The 15093-nt window shown below is 43.5% G+C and overlaps 1 protein-coding gene across 5 annotated transcripts in view; it reads right to left on the bottom strand.

The window, feature by feature from the left end:
- LOC126334655 (ankyrin-1-like) overlaps positions 1–15093 on the bottom strand; it is a 192591-nt gene that overhangs the window by 88720 nt on the left and 88778 nt on the right. For all 5 annotated transcript variants that reach the window (XM_049997103.1, XM_049997100.1, XM_049997104.1 and 2 more), the window contains one exon: positions 8861–9187. In XM_049997103.1, coding sequence (XP_049853060.1) covers positions 8861–9187 — 327 coding nt within the window. The remainder of the gene's footprint in view (positions 1–8860; positions 9188–15093) is intronic.

Below are 15093 nucleotides of genomic sequence, written 5' to 3' on the forward strand. Positions count from 1 at the left end.
GGACACAAGATTGTCAGTGGTAGAGTGACTCTGGCAGAAGCTGCCCTGGCATGGAGCCAGTATGCCTCATGACTCCAGGACCCAACCCAACTGCTGATGCACCATACATTCCAGCAGCTTACAAAGAATATTGGTGGGGCTGATAGCTATCCACATCAAGCGGGTTTTTACTGGGTTTGAGCACTGGAATAATGGTGCTCTCACCATTGCGATAGGAAGACACCATCACACCAGATCTGGTTGAAGATGTGGAGATGTTGCTTGTAGTCAGATGAGAGATGTTTAATCATCTGACTGTGGATCCGAACTGGCCCAGGAGCTGTGTTGAGGCAACGTGCAAGGGCACTGAGGAGCTCCCACTCTGTAAAAGGGGCGTTATAGGACTCACTGAGGTGTGTAGTGAATTAAAGGACTTCCCCTTCCAGCTGCTGCTTGAGAGTGTGAAAGGCTGGGGAGGGGGGTAATTCTCTGATGCAGAGGCTCGAGCATAGTGTTCAGTAATTGCATTTGTGTTAGTAGATAACACACCATTTATGTTAACACCGGGAACACCTGTTTGGGTCTGGTACCTGAAAACACGTTTGATCTTTGCCCGGACTGGGGAAGGTGACGTATGGCACCCAATGGTCGAGACATATCTCTCCCAACACTCCTGCTTCTGTTGTTTGATAAGGTAGCGAATGCTTTAGCAACTTCCGGTGACCACCAAGGGGCTGCCTTATGCTTCGGGCACCCTAAAGGGCGAGGTATCGTGTTTTCTGCCGCAGAAACAATTGTTGTTGTCACCTGCTCAACCATCACATCAATGTTACCATGTGGGGGAGATTCAACAGTGACAGCAGAGGTGAAAGATTCCCAGTCCACCTTGTTTAAAGCCCATCTAGGCAGGCGTCTGTGGCCCTGATGCCGGGACAGTGACAGGCAGATGGGGAAGTGGTCACTACCACACAGGTCGTCATTTTCTCTCCAGTGGATAGATGGGAGAAGTCCTGGGCTGCAAATTGATAAATCAATGGCTGAGTAACTACCATGAGCCACACTGAAATGTGTGACGTCCCAGTGTTTAAGAGGCAGAGGTCGAACTGAGACAGTAAAGTTTTGACATCTCTGCCTTGGTCAGTAAGCACAGTGCCACCCCACATGGGGTTATGGGCGATAAAATCTCCCAAAAGTAGGAACGGTTTAGAGAGTAGATCAATTAGTGCAGCTAATACATTCATCTGGAGGAAGCTATAAATTGCAGACACTTATTTCCTGCGCTGTCCTTATTGTGACAGCCACAGCTTCAAGAGGGGTTTGTAGGGGCACAGTTTCACTACAGACTGAGTTCAGGACATAAACGCAAACTCCACCTGACACTCGATTATAGTCGCCGTGGTTCGTGTAATATCCCTTATAGTTGTGGAGCACTGGGGTCTGCATTGCCAGGAATCAGGTTTCCTGAAGGGCAATGCAAAAAGCAAGTGTAAAGCTTAACAGCTGCCATAGCTCAGTCAGGCGGTGGAAAAAACTGCCACAGTTCCACTGGAGGATGACATCATCGTCAGATTGGGAAGGAAAGGAACATTCAATGAGGCAGGTTATGCCTCATGGTCACCTGCTGCAACTGACTTGTTGCCTGAGCAGGCTATATCCATTGTGTCTGAGGGTCCGGCGAGATCTAGGTCCTCAGCAGATGCCAGAATCTCCACATCACCCGCAGACGCAGGCAGAGCTTGTAGGTACCAGTGGTGTGGGTGCCACTGCAATTCCCTTGGTCTTGGGGATCTTCTTTTTGGATTTCTCTTCCTGCTCCTTGGATTTCCCTGGCTGGAAGGACTTCACGGATGCAGTCTCCGGGACTGAGGGTGAGTGTGAAGCCCTACAACCAGCTGCTTTTGAGCTCTTCAGCCACTGGCAGATGTCATCTTTCCCACTAGCAGAAACATGGGAAGGGAGTGACCCAAGGGACCCCATCCTAGCGTGAGGAGCTGAAGAAGTTGTACACTTCTCTGGCTTAGAAGTGGGGACAGACATTCCTGGTGGTTGGGGGGGATGTTGCTCCTGAAGCAGAGGATACAGGAGGAACACGGAGGGAAGTGCCACCCACCATCAAGGGGGCAGGTGCAGTCTTTCAGCACTGAGAGGTGACTGGGTTGGTGGAGCACACAATTCCAGTTATGTTAGGTTAGGATATGATATGTTTCATAAAAATGCACACCTGTGCCTCCTAACAGATTAATTTTGTTTGTTATCCTGTTTTCCCACCAGAAAACTACTGCTGTTGCATGTATTTTTACATATGTTGCACAATTGTTTCATATGTTCCTGCCACCTGGGTTGCTGGTTGTCGATTCTTTAAGCTGCACCTCTTATCAACGTGAGGGTTCAAGATGAAACAACCCACTACACATCACTCCACTCTACTAACAACTTATGTTAATCTATATCAATGTTAAAACCTTTGTAATAAAAGAACTTTTATGAAAAGAAACCCTCCCACTGATTTTATAATTCCTTGTTTTCCAAGCAACAAAAATTGAAATTAACTATGAAACACACTCAAAAACTACACTACCGACCATTAAAATTGCTACACTATGAAGATGATGTGCTACAGATGCAAAATGTAACTGACAGGAAGAAGATGCTGTGATATGCAAATGATTAGCTTCCCAGAGCATTCACACAAGGTTGGCGGCAGTGGCGACACCTACAACATGCTGACATGTTTGAATGTGTTTCATAGTTAATTTCAATTTTTGTTGCTTGGAAAACAAGGAATTATAAAATCAATGGGATGGTTTCTCTTCATAAAGTTCTTTTATTACAAAGGTTTTAACATTGCTATAGATTAAATAAATTGTATAAGTTGTTAATAGTGTGGAGTGATTTGTAGTGGGTTGTTTCATCTTGAACCCTCATATTGGTAAGAGGTGCTGACATGAGGAAAGTTTCCAACGAATTTCTTATACACAAACAGCCGTTGACCGGTGTTGCCTGGTGAACGTTGTTGTGATGCCTCATGAAAAGAGGAGAAAAGCATACGTATCACCATGTTTCCAACTTTGATAAAGATCGGATTGTAGCCTATCATGACTGCGGTTTATTGTGTCGCGACACTGCTGTTTGCACTGGTCAAGATCCAATGACTGTTAGCAGAAAATTGAATTGGTGGGTTCAGGAGGGTAATACGGAACACCGTGCTGGATCCCAATGGCCTCGTATCACTAGCAGTCGAGATGACTGCATGGCTGCAACAGATCGTGCCGCCACGTCTTGATCCCTAAGTCAACAGATGGGGATGTTTGCAAGACAACAACCATCTGCACGAACAGTTCGATGACATTTGCAGCAGCATGGACTATCAGCTTGGAGACCATGGCTGCGGTTACTCTTGTCGCTGCATCACAGACAGGAGCACCTGCGATGGTGTACTCAATGACGAATCTGGGTGCACAAATGGCAAAACGTCATTTTTTCAGATGAATCTAGGTTCCGTTTACAGTATCATGATGGTCGCATCCGTGTTTGGCGACATCGTGGTGAACGCACATTGGAAGCGTGTATTCGTCATCGCCATACTGGCATATCACCCGGCGTGATGGTATGGGGTGCCATTGGTTACACGTCTCGGTCACCTCTTGTTCACATTGACTGCACTTTGAACAGTGGATGTTACATTTCAGTTGTGTTACGACCCGTGGCTCTACCCTTCATTCGATCCCTGCAAAACCCTACATTTCAGGAGGATAATGCACGACTGCATGTTGCAGGTCCTGTACGGGCCTTTCTGGATACAGAAAATGTTCGACTGCTGCCCAGGCCAGCACAGTCTCCAGATCTCTCACCAACTGAAAACGTTTGGTCAATGGTGGCCGAGCAACTGGCTCATCACAATACAGCAGTCACTACTCTTGATGAACTGTGGTATCGTGTTGAAGCTGCATGGGCAGCTGTACCTGTACACGCCATCCAAGCTCTGTTTGACTCAATGCTAAGGCATACCAAGGCCGTTATTACGGCCAGAGGTGGTTGTTCTGGGTACTGATTTCTCAGGATCTATGCACCCAAATTGTGAGAAAATGTAATCACATGTCATTTCTAGTATAATATATTTGTCCAATGAATACCTGTTTATCATTTGCATTTCTTCTTGGTGTAGCAATTTTAATGACCAGGAGTGTACATTCTGAGTGAAACTTCACCACTGTCTGAATAATTAAAAAAATTGTCTCAAACCAAACAAAAATCATCACTCTGTACAAACTTCATATACACTCCTGGAAATTGAAATAAGAACACCGTGAATTCATTGTCCCAGGAAGGGGAAACTTTATTGACACATTCCTGGGGCCAGATACATCACATGATCACACTGACAGAACCACAGGCACATAGACACAGGCAACAGAGCATGCACAATGTCGGCACTAGTACAGTGTATATCCATCTTTTGCAGCAATGCAGGCTGCTATTCTCCCATGGAGACGATCGTAGAGATGCTGGATGTAGTCCTGTGGAACGGCTTGCCATGCCATTTCCACCTGGCGCCTCAGTTGGACCAGCGTTCGTGCTGGACGTGCAGACCGCGTGAGACGACGCTTCATCCAGTCCCAAACATGCTCAATGGGAGACAGATCCGGAGATCTTGCTGGCCAGGGTAGTTGACTTACACCTTCTAGAGCATGTTGGGTGGCACGGGATACATGCGGACGTTCATTGTCCTGTTGGAACAGCAAGTTCCCTTGCCGGTCTAGGAATGGTAGAACGATGGGTTCGATGATGGTTTGGATGTACCGTGCACTATTCAGTGTGCCCTCGACGATCACCAGAGGTGTACGGCCAGCGTAGGAGATCGCTCCCCACACCATGATGCTGGGTGTTGGCCCTGTGTGCCTCGGTCGTATGCAGTCCTGATTGTGGCGCTCAACGGCACAGCGCCAAACACGCATACGACCATCATTGGCACCAAGGCAGAAGCGACTCTCATCGCTGAAGACGACACGTCTCCATTCGTCCCTCCATTCACGCCTGTTGCGACACCACTGGAGGCGGGCTGCACGATGTTGGGGTGTGAGCGGAAGACGGCCTAACGGTGTGCGGGACCGTATCCCAGCTTCATGGAGAGGGTTGCGAATGGTCCTCGCCGATACCCCAGGAGCAACAGTGTCCCTAATTTCCTGGGAAGTGGCGGTGCGGTCCCCTACGGCACTATGTAGGATCCTACGGTCTTGGCGTGCATCCGTGCGTCGCTGCGGTCCGGTCCCAGGTCGACGGGCACGTGCACCTTCCGCCGACCACTGGCGACAACATCGATGTACTGTGGAGACCTCACGCCCCACGTGTTGAGCAATTCGGCGGTACGTCCACCCGGCCTCCCGCATGCCCACTATACGCCCTCACTCAAAGTCCGTCAACTGCACATACGGTTCACGTCCACGCTGTCGCGGCATGCTACCAGTAAAGACTGCGATGGAGCTCCGTATGCCACGGCAAACTGGCTTACACTGACGGCGGCGGTGCACAAATGCTGCGCAGCTAACGCCATTCGACGGCCAACACCGCGGTTCCTGGTGTGTCCGCTGTGCCGTGCGTGTGATCGTTGCTTGTACAGCCCTCTCGCAGTGTCCGGAGCAAGTATGGTGGGTCTGACACACCGGTGTCTATGTGTTCTTTTTTCCATTTCCAGGAGCGTATGAACACTGGAATTTACTCATTACAAAATACTGTAATAAATGGTAATGTATGTAAAATGGTGGAATGTTTCTTGAGTTTGAAGGATCCTTTCATGCTTTTACCTGATTTCCGTAACACTTTACTAAATGGTGGAGCAGCATAAAGGAGCTTTCAGACCACTGTGAAAGATAGATTTGATCTCACAAGTAGACAAATAGACAGCAGCTGTAATTAATTCTGTATACATATTTAAAACAATCACTGTGTAATTCACTGATGTATTTAACATACTGAAGTTATTATGTAAGCCCATCTTATTTGCTTTCTGTCATGTAATTGTGATTATATCAGCTTTGAATGCATATGTAAAAAATGATAAATAATCCTGTATCTGGTGATATTCCTAGCCATACCATTTCATGTTCACAAAAGAAAAAAGTCAAATGAAAGAAAATATTAAAGAAAATAAAAAAAATATTATTTAGCATTAATGTTTAATGAAGTGAGTGAAACCAGAGTGATTTACTAAGGGACTATCTTGGAACTCCAAACCAGTTGCAGATTTCCTATCTAACAGCTTACAGGTGCAACAAAAATTTGATTTTCAATATTTTGTGTGATTATTGGCCAAATTTAAGAATTTAAAATGCTGTCACAATCTGCTGATTATGAGGCATAATCGTATGTTAAAAGTTTAACACAATAAGACAAGTATTACAGTTAGAAACTGTGTGTGTCTTGAGTTAGCATAGCTCACAGCGTACAAATACACGACTTTTATTCATCCAGTTTTTGAGAATGAGAGCACTTAGCAACTCTGAACGAATTTTAAACATAATTTCAAACCTTTATGAAACTTTTGCTTGCTGACACTCTCACAAAATGATGAAAGGAAAAAAGTTTATCACTTACTACATTTTTACTGTTTGTGCAATAAAAATTTAGCACCAGACATGATGTTTTTGTTTATTACTTCTTTACTAGCATCTCTACCCGAAACACATTTTTGCAGGCAGTATCCAAATGTACCACTGAATATACCTGCAAAATTATACCACTATACAATACAGTTTAGGAAATATAACGTCACAGACATTTTGATGTATGAAAAACTAGCTTCAGCTTAAAATAAAGCGCGGAGAAACTTCAAAATCTGGCGTGAATTTTTTTTATTACTTCTTTACTACTAACTCTATTGACAACTCATTTCACAAACACTATCTACAAATATCACTGAATGGACTTAAAAAATCACATTGTTGTACAACACATAGTTCTGGAAATATGACATCATAATCATAAAAATGCATGAAAAACTAGCTTTTGCTTAATGCAGAGTGTGCAAATTACCAACACTATATTTATCCTGTGTTTCATAATAAGAGCACTTTAGTGACTTCCAACAAACTTTTAATTGTAATTTCAAATCTTTCCCGAATTTATCCTCACTTACACACCTAATGTCAAAAACCTAATACTTCAACACATTTGTGAGCAATCAGATGTTTGAAGCTGTTTTACTCTGCTTTATATGTGTAACACATTTCTGTTAATAGTGGACAAAGAGAGGGGTGATAAAGATTGTCAAATATTCAAATATGGATTCTTACACCCCAGAGAGCAAATATCACTATTATACCAAATTATGAAAATTTCCATAATGGGAGGGGGGGGGGTTCGAGTCTTTGAAGAATAGGTGGTTTACTGATAGTAAATAAAGTCTCCCTGCCCCCCCCCCCCTCCCATTATGGAAATTTTCATAATTTGGTATAATAGTGATATTTGCTCTCTGGGGTGTAAGAATCCATATTTGAATATTTGACAATCTTTATCACCCCTCTCTTTGTCCACTATTAACAGAAATGTGTTACACATATAAAGCAGAGTAAGTGTGTGTGTGTGTGTGTGTGTGTGTGTGTGTGTGTGTGTGTGTGTGTGTGTGTGTGTGTGTGTGTGTGTGTCCAGAATTTCCTCCCAAACCCCTGGACCAAATCTGGCACAGAGTATGAGTATCAGCATCGTGGGGTTTATAACCTCCTAGCTCCAATACCAGTGAAGATATGGGCGAAAGCATGCTTTTCCCAGGCTCTGGCATATAGGCGACCCTTCACGAAAGGCATGTTGTGTATGAACATCATCAGCCTGCCAAATCAACCCACTTTGCAGGGCAGCCTAGATGTCTGGGTCAAGAAAAGGTTTTTCTGACCCAGGAAAGTACCTTCCCTGCATGACAGGCATGATGAGGGAATAGTATTGACCTACTTTAATGAAATGTATTGCATTGGCTACATGCAATGATGAGTAATGCGGGCGACAGGTTGATATGGATTAAAAATGGAATGCACAGAACAACGGGTAGGAGTGAATGGACAGAGAGACACGGGGAAGGGGAGATGGATAAAACAGGTGGAAAATGTCGAGTAGTGGTGGATAGGTGGTAAAGGAAGATGAGTAGATAGAGATGAAAAGAGAGAGGGGAAAAACAATACGGTCAGAGGGAAGGGGAATGATGATATGGGGGGGGGGGGGGGTGGAGGAGATGGAGATAGATAGATAGATAGAGAGAGAGAGAGAGAGAGAGAGAGGAGGAGGAGGAGGGCATGAAGAGAGAGATAGAGTGGGGAGGAGGAGACACACAGACAGAGGAGGGAGGATGAGGTGGACACAGAGGGGTTGAGGAGGAGGTGTGTGCAATGTATCTGCCCAACACATATGTGACTGAAACTGTGGGGAAAAGATTGGTTACATTTATATGACTATTTTCCATGGCCATTCTGCTGTCATTCATTAGAAGATGAACATGTAGGGATACATGAACCTGCTTACAAAATATACACTGAAATTAATTATCAGGATTTGTTGGTAATGATGAATATAAACTACATTTTAGAACAGTCTGTGACCATGTATGAGAGTTAAGTAATCTTATGTACTTCCTCTAAAAAATATTGAAAGGAATGGAACTCTTGCAGACACAGACAAGTAAAATCTGCACCACTTGATAACAAGGGAGTTTCAATAATTCACTAGACCAACATTATGAAAAAACTGCAAATTAATTATGGCCAGAAAAACTGCATGATCAGTGGGCTAGTTAATAGAAATCAATGATTATGAATATTTTCTGATAACCAACAATATCAATTCAATCCACTAGATTTAACACTCTTTCAAAAGAATAGAAATTTAATGACATACTTACCATGAATTTCTTCAATGTTGACTTTAGAACCATGTTCAACTAGGACACGCACAACTTGATCACGGCGACGTAACACTGCTAACATAAGTGGTGTGCGATCTGATGCATCAAGTGCATCAACATTTGCTCCATGCTCCAGTAAAACACGTACAAAGTTCGTAAAGCCTCTTGAAGCTGCAATGTGCAATGCTGATGTCCTGTCACTAGTTTTGCGATTAACTTCTGCCCCTGAGTCAAGCAGGTGGACTGCTACAGCACTGTGCCCACGGGAAGCTGCCAGATGTAAAGGAGTGCGGTTCTCTTTGTCTCCAATATCAACACGACATCCTGAAAATATGTTGTCATAGTAATGAAATGAACACAAATGGATGCTAATCCTGTTTTCTTAATGTAACTCACACATTAGATTATTACACACATGAAACAGGAGTAAGCCAGAATCTAAAACAATTCATTCTGATTCTGTAACATATTTGTATCATCTCAAGTGCTCTCTCTCTCTCTCTCTCTCTCCCCCCCCCCCCCCCCCCCGATCTGCTTCCACCACCTTCTATCTCTCACAACCTCTCGCCACCCTGCGGAAATTCCTAATGTCCTTCTCTATGTCATCTTTCCACCTTGCACAGGGTCGGCCCAATGGTCTTGTTGCCTGGAGAGTTCCTTCAAATGCTTTCTTGGTGATTCTGTTGTTTTCCATTTGAGCCACATGTCCAGTCCATTGCAGTCTCCTGCTTTTTAATTTCTGGATGATAGTGGGCTGCTTTCGAATTTTCCATACACCATTCTCCAACACAGGACCCCAGATTTTTCACACTACTTTTCTTTCGATCCATTCAGTTTTTCTCTTTCATTCTTTGTAAGCATCCAGCTTTCTGAACCATACAGTACTATGGGGCAGACGATAGTGTTGTATATCTTTGTGGTGATTGACAAAGCTTTACTTTTGTGTGGGTTGCTTAGTGAATACACACATCTTGACCCTGAGGCTATTCTTTCATTTAAATCTATTGTTATGATATTTTTACTGTTGAAACGAAATCCAAGGTATTTAAACTGGAGAACTTTTCAATTTAAAAAGCTGGTCAATTTCAAAATAAGGATTTGGGTTTATGACTTGACCCCTTCCCTTCCTCCATATACTGATTCCATGTGTTTTACAGAATCATCTAAGTTTCAAATCAACCTTTCTTTCTTGCTCTCAGTTCATTTATCGTTGTGGTGAATCTCACTATTCCAGTAATGTTTTGTACGCCTTTTGCTATTCTAATATCAAATTGTCGCAGAAGAAGCTGAGTAGCACCATCACCGTGGTGTAGTGGTTATGATACTAGACTGTTGCATGGAGTGTCGTGAGTTCAAAACTCAGTGGTGTAGTGGTTATGATACTAGACTGTTGCATGGAGTGTCGTGAGTTCAAAACTCGTCTGAACTGTAAAATTTTAATTTCTATATTCAGTTCGAGTACATTCCAGAAGTATCCACAAATGTCAAGAATCATTGTACTAGAATGTTCTGTAACTGTATATATACCGTATGTGTTCTGACAGGAGGCAGTTCGCTCCATGCTCTTGTATGTGCAAGTTCTGAACAAACATTCATTAAGTGAAGTCAGTGTTTGTCATTCATCTAATTACACCTTCTTCTACATGACATTCTGGTGTAGACACTGGGTATTGGAACTTGTGATAGTGCCCCTTATCGATGACACAGTAGCTCCCATCAGGCCACGACAGAGCCGCCATTTACATGGCGAGAAACCTTCAAGCCATATTCAACAGAACACAATCTATTGGAGACAGAAGAAGAAGAGGACATTATGATGACAGCAACTGTGTGCCACCACATGAGACATCCTTCCGGATGCTCTGATGATGATGGCAAAGATCCAAACAAGTGGCTGAAGGTATATGAGTGTGTAGCCAAATGGGATGACACTTTCTGTTTGGCTAACGTATTTTTCTACTTGGAGGGCACTGCCAAGCAATGGTATGAGAACAACAAGGAGAAGTTCACAAGCTGGTAAGTATTCCAGGCAGAACTGCACAAGTATTTTGGCGATACACAACGACAGAATTGCAAGGCTGAAGATAAATTTAAGTGCAGGACACAGCACCCAGGAGAAACTACAGCATCCTACATTCAAGACATCTTGGAGCTCTGTAAAATAGTGGACCCTCGAAAGAAGGAGGAAGATAAGGTTGCAAATCTCATGAAGGGTGTCGCTGAGAACATGTATCAAGTCCTTCTCCTGAGGAAGATTTCGACAGCATACGACTTCATAAAATAGTGCCAGTATATCGAGACAATGCATCAAAAAAGAATTACATGCAAGAAGTTTGAGCAGCTTCCAAACATCGTATTGATGTCTGTGATGGAGGAAGCAACTTATTTTACAAGTATTCTTCATTAGATAGTGAGAGAGAATGTTCAGAAGGCACTTAGATTGCACGGTAAGCAAAAAACCAATATGCTTCAAGAGGTCATATGGGGGGAAGCGGAACAGACATTGAACCCAATCTCTCATCCTTCATTGTCTGGAGGACCCAGGATAACCACTGTGGACGACCGGGACATGTGGTGCACTATTGTCGATAAGGTGGTGGATATTTGATGACACCCACACTGGAAGACAGCAGACTGATATTAGCTGACACCAACTCTGGGACGACAAAGATGAACAAGAAGATGTGGGTGCAGTATGACGTAGGTCACCATTGCCGCAAGCTAGCCACTGGAGAGGACGCTCCCCAACACGCCGATCAAGGTCTCCATCACCCTTTAGAAGCTCCAACTGATCACCTACCTGCTGCAACCTGGAAAACTAAAGGGTGTGACCTTCCTTGGAGGTGAGGACGCCGAAGAGAAACATCCTCCACCATTGATCACTACAAAAATGATAGGAAACTACATCGATATCCTCATGGATGACTGACCAGCCCAAGCTCTTGTGGACTCTGGAGCATCATATTCAGTCATTTTGGAGAAGTACCGTCACCAGTTGCACAAAACCGTATTTCTCAACAATGAAACATCTCTGCTGAAGGTGGCCAATGGGAAATATGTAAAACCTACAGGAAGATGTGCCATTCATGTGGGTATAAGTGGCCATACACAGCCCTTAGAATTCATCATCTTACACAAGTGTAGTCATGACATCATTCTCGGATGGGACTTTTTGAAAGCTTCTCAGGCAATTATAGACTGTGGTCGCTCGAAGATTATTCTAAACGAGATGAGATACTGTGGACAGGAAGATGCACATCCGAGTGTGTGGAAACTGTGTGTGCTGGATGAAGTGACCATTCCTGAAATCAGCGCAAGAAAGGTAACTGTCATGTGTCATGCCATGCATCAACCCATGGATCTTTTAGTGGAATGTAAGAGAAGCATACCACTGAAGAATAACTTAGTTATCCCAGCCTCTGTTGTCTCGTTTAAGAACATATTCGGTGAATTGTGGACAGTTAACTGTCACCGAGAACCGCAGATCCTTCCAAGATGCATGTGCATTGGAAATGCTGAGCTGTTAATTGCAGAACAGCTGAATGTCATAGAAATCTCCCATGTCGAGTCTGTGGGTGAAATTAGCGCTACCACTATGAGACAAGATCCTCTAGCTCGACTATCACCAGATCTCACTAAGGAACAACAGAACAAGCTACTCGCCATTCCTCAAGAATTATCTGAATGCTTCAATCTACAGGTGAAGAGCAAATAAGACAAATCGACGGTGAAGCACTGGATTAACACTGGAGACCATTAACCAATAAGCTAGAGAGAATACCGAGTGTCAGCAACAGAACGTCGAATAATTCACGACGACATAGAGAAAATGCTGAAGAATGACATCATACAGCCTTTGTAGAGCCCATGCTCGTCATCAGTGGTTTTCATCAGGACGAAAGATGGCAGTTGGCGCTTTTGTGTTTATTATAGGACAAGATAACTAAAAAGGATGTTTACCCTCTTCCACGAATTGACAATACACTAGGTTGTCTGAAGGGGCTAAGTTTTTCTCAACCATGGACATGTACTCGGGATACTGGCAGATCGAAGTAGATCAAGCTGATGGTGAGGAAACTGTATTCATCACCCCTGAGGGCCTCTATGAGTTTAAGGTAATGCCGTTTGGTTTGTGTAATGCACCAGCAACTTTTGAACAGATGATGGATAATATTCTAAAATACTTGAAGTGGATGATGTGTCTTTGTTATTTAGATGACAGTATAGTGTTCTCAAAGACATTTGATGAACACATTGAAGACTGAGGGCCATTCTTAAGTGTCTCCAACAAGGCGGGCTGAAACTTAAGCCAAGAAAGTGTCTCTTTGGAGACAAAGAAATCAAAATACCTGGACACCTTGCGACAAATGAAGGTGTGTGTGGCCAGACCAAGAAAAGGTGAGATCTATAATGGAATTTCCTATTTCTAAAAGTATTAGAGATATGAGAAGCTTCCTCAGATTATGTTCTTCTTGCCATTGTTTTATCAAAGAGTTGTAAAAGCCAATGCTAAATTTATCTGAGGTGGTACTCAACAAGATTCTTTCGATGTGCTGCGAAAAGTTCTGACGATTGACCCTGTACTTGGTCTGTATGATGAGAAAGCACCTACAGAACTACACACAGATGCCAGTGGGTATGGGATCGGTGCTGTTCTGGTGCAAATTTCGGATGGATATGAGAAGATTACAGCCTATGTTTCTAAGACACTTATAAAAGCCAAGAGAAACTACTCAACTACAGAAAGAGAATGTCTTGCTGCGCTTTGCGCCATGTGCAGATTTTGCCAGTATCTCTATGGAAGGCAGATCCCAGTTGTTACAAACCATCATTCACTTTGTTGGCTGACAGGTCTTAAGGATCCAATAGGATGACTTCCCATGTTGTCACTAGGTCTTCAAAAGTATGACATTACCATAGTGTAGAAAAGCGGAAGAAACCACAAAGATGCCGACTGTCTCTCAAGAAACCCTGTGCAAGACCATCAAGATTTTGATGAAGATAGTGACTGTCTTGCAGCACTCCAGGATCTCTCTGCTGAGCAGAAGAAGACCGCCAAGATATCTCAAATTATGCTTGCTTTAAATTGGTCAGAGGATGTGAAAGGACAATTTAAGATAGTTAATGGATTACTTTGCAAGAAAAACTTTGATCCATTTGGAAAGAGGTGGCTACCAGTGGGTCTTAAATACATGAGCTTAGATGTTCTCCAGAAATTCCATGACACAACCGAAGCTGGAAATTTAGGATTTATTAAGACATACAATAGAATCCGCAAGAGATTTTTCTGGCTAGGTTTATTTAGGAGTGTTCGTCACTATGTGTCGCACTGTCGAGAGTGCCAGAGGAGAAAAGCAGTTCCTCAGAAACCACCTGGTCAACTCATACCAATTCCACCATCCGAAACGCCATTCCAGTGTGTTGGGATTAACCTCCTTGGACGATTTCCAACATATGCTAGTGGCAATACATGGATTATTGTTTTCACTGATTATCTGACATGCTATGCCATTACAAAAGCCGTGGTAACAGCCGAAGCATTCGAGGTAGCCAAATTCATCGTATAAGACATTGTCTTAAGACACGGTACCACAAGGTCATTAATTACGGATCGAGGGAAAGTTTTTCAATTGAATCTTGTGACAGAGATAAACCGTCGGTGCAACATCACACATTACATGATGACTGCCAACCATCTGCAAACTAATGGGCTTACTGAATGCCTTAATAAGACCTTGGTTGACATGCTATCAATGTTCATCAATGTTGAGCAGAGAAACTGGGATGAGGTGCTACCTTTCATGACATTTGCCTACAACACCGCCAAACAAGACACCACAGGATTTACATCATTTTTCCTGGTGCATGGGCTTGAGGCAACAACAATGATGGACACTGTGTTTCAGTTACATCCTGATGACGAGGACAACGATTACATCGGCCAGGTGAGGAAGCTCAGCAATTACCTCGACTCCACACACTGCAGGCTCAAGAAAATGATCGCCGAAGGTATGACGTGAGCCACTGCCCTGTTGTCTACCAGCCTGGTTATCTCGTCTGGATCTTCACTTCTGTTCTGTTCTCTCTGAGAAGGTCAGGTGCTACTTTGGACCTTATAAGGTTGTAAGAGAGTTGTCTGACATTACTTACGAAGTTGAAGATTTCGACCCTGGCACAAGACAACAAAAGATCAGAGATACGGTCCACGTCCTTCGAATGAAGCCTTATAA

The sequence above is a fragment of the Schistocerca gregaria genome, chromosome 2, assembly GCF_023897955.1.
Source record: "Schistocerca gregaria isolate iqSchGreg1 chromosome 2, iqSchGreg1.2, whole genome shotgun sequence".
NCBI classification, from domain to species: Eukaryota; Metazoa; Arthropoda; class Insecta; order Orthoptera; family Acrididae; genus Schistocerca; species Schistocerca gregaria.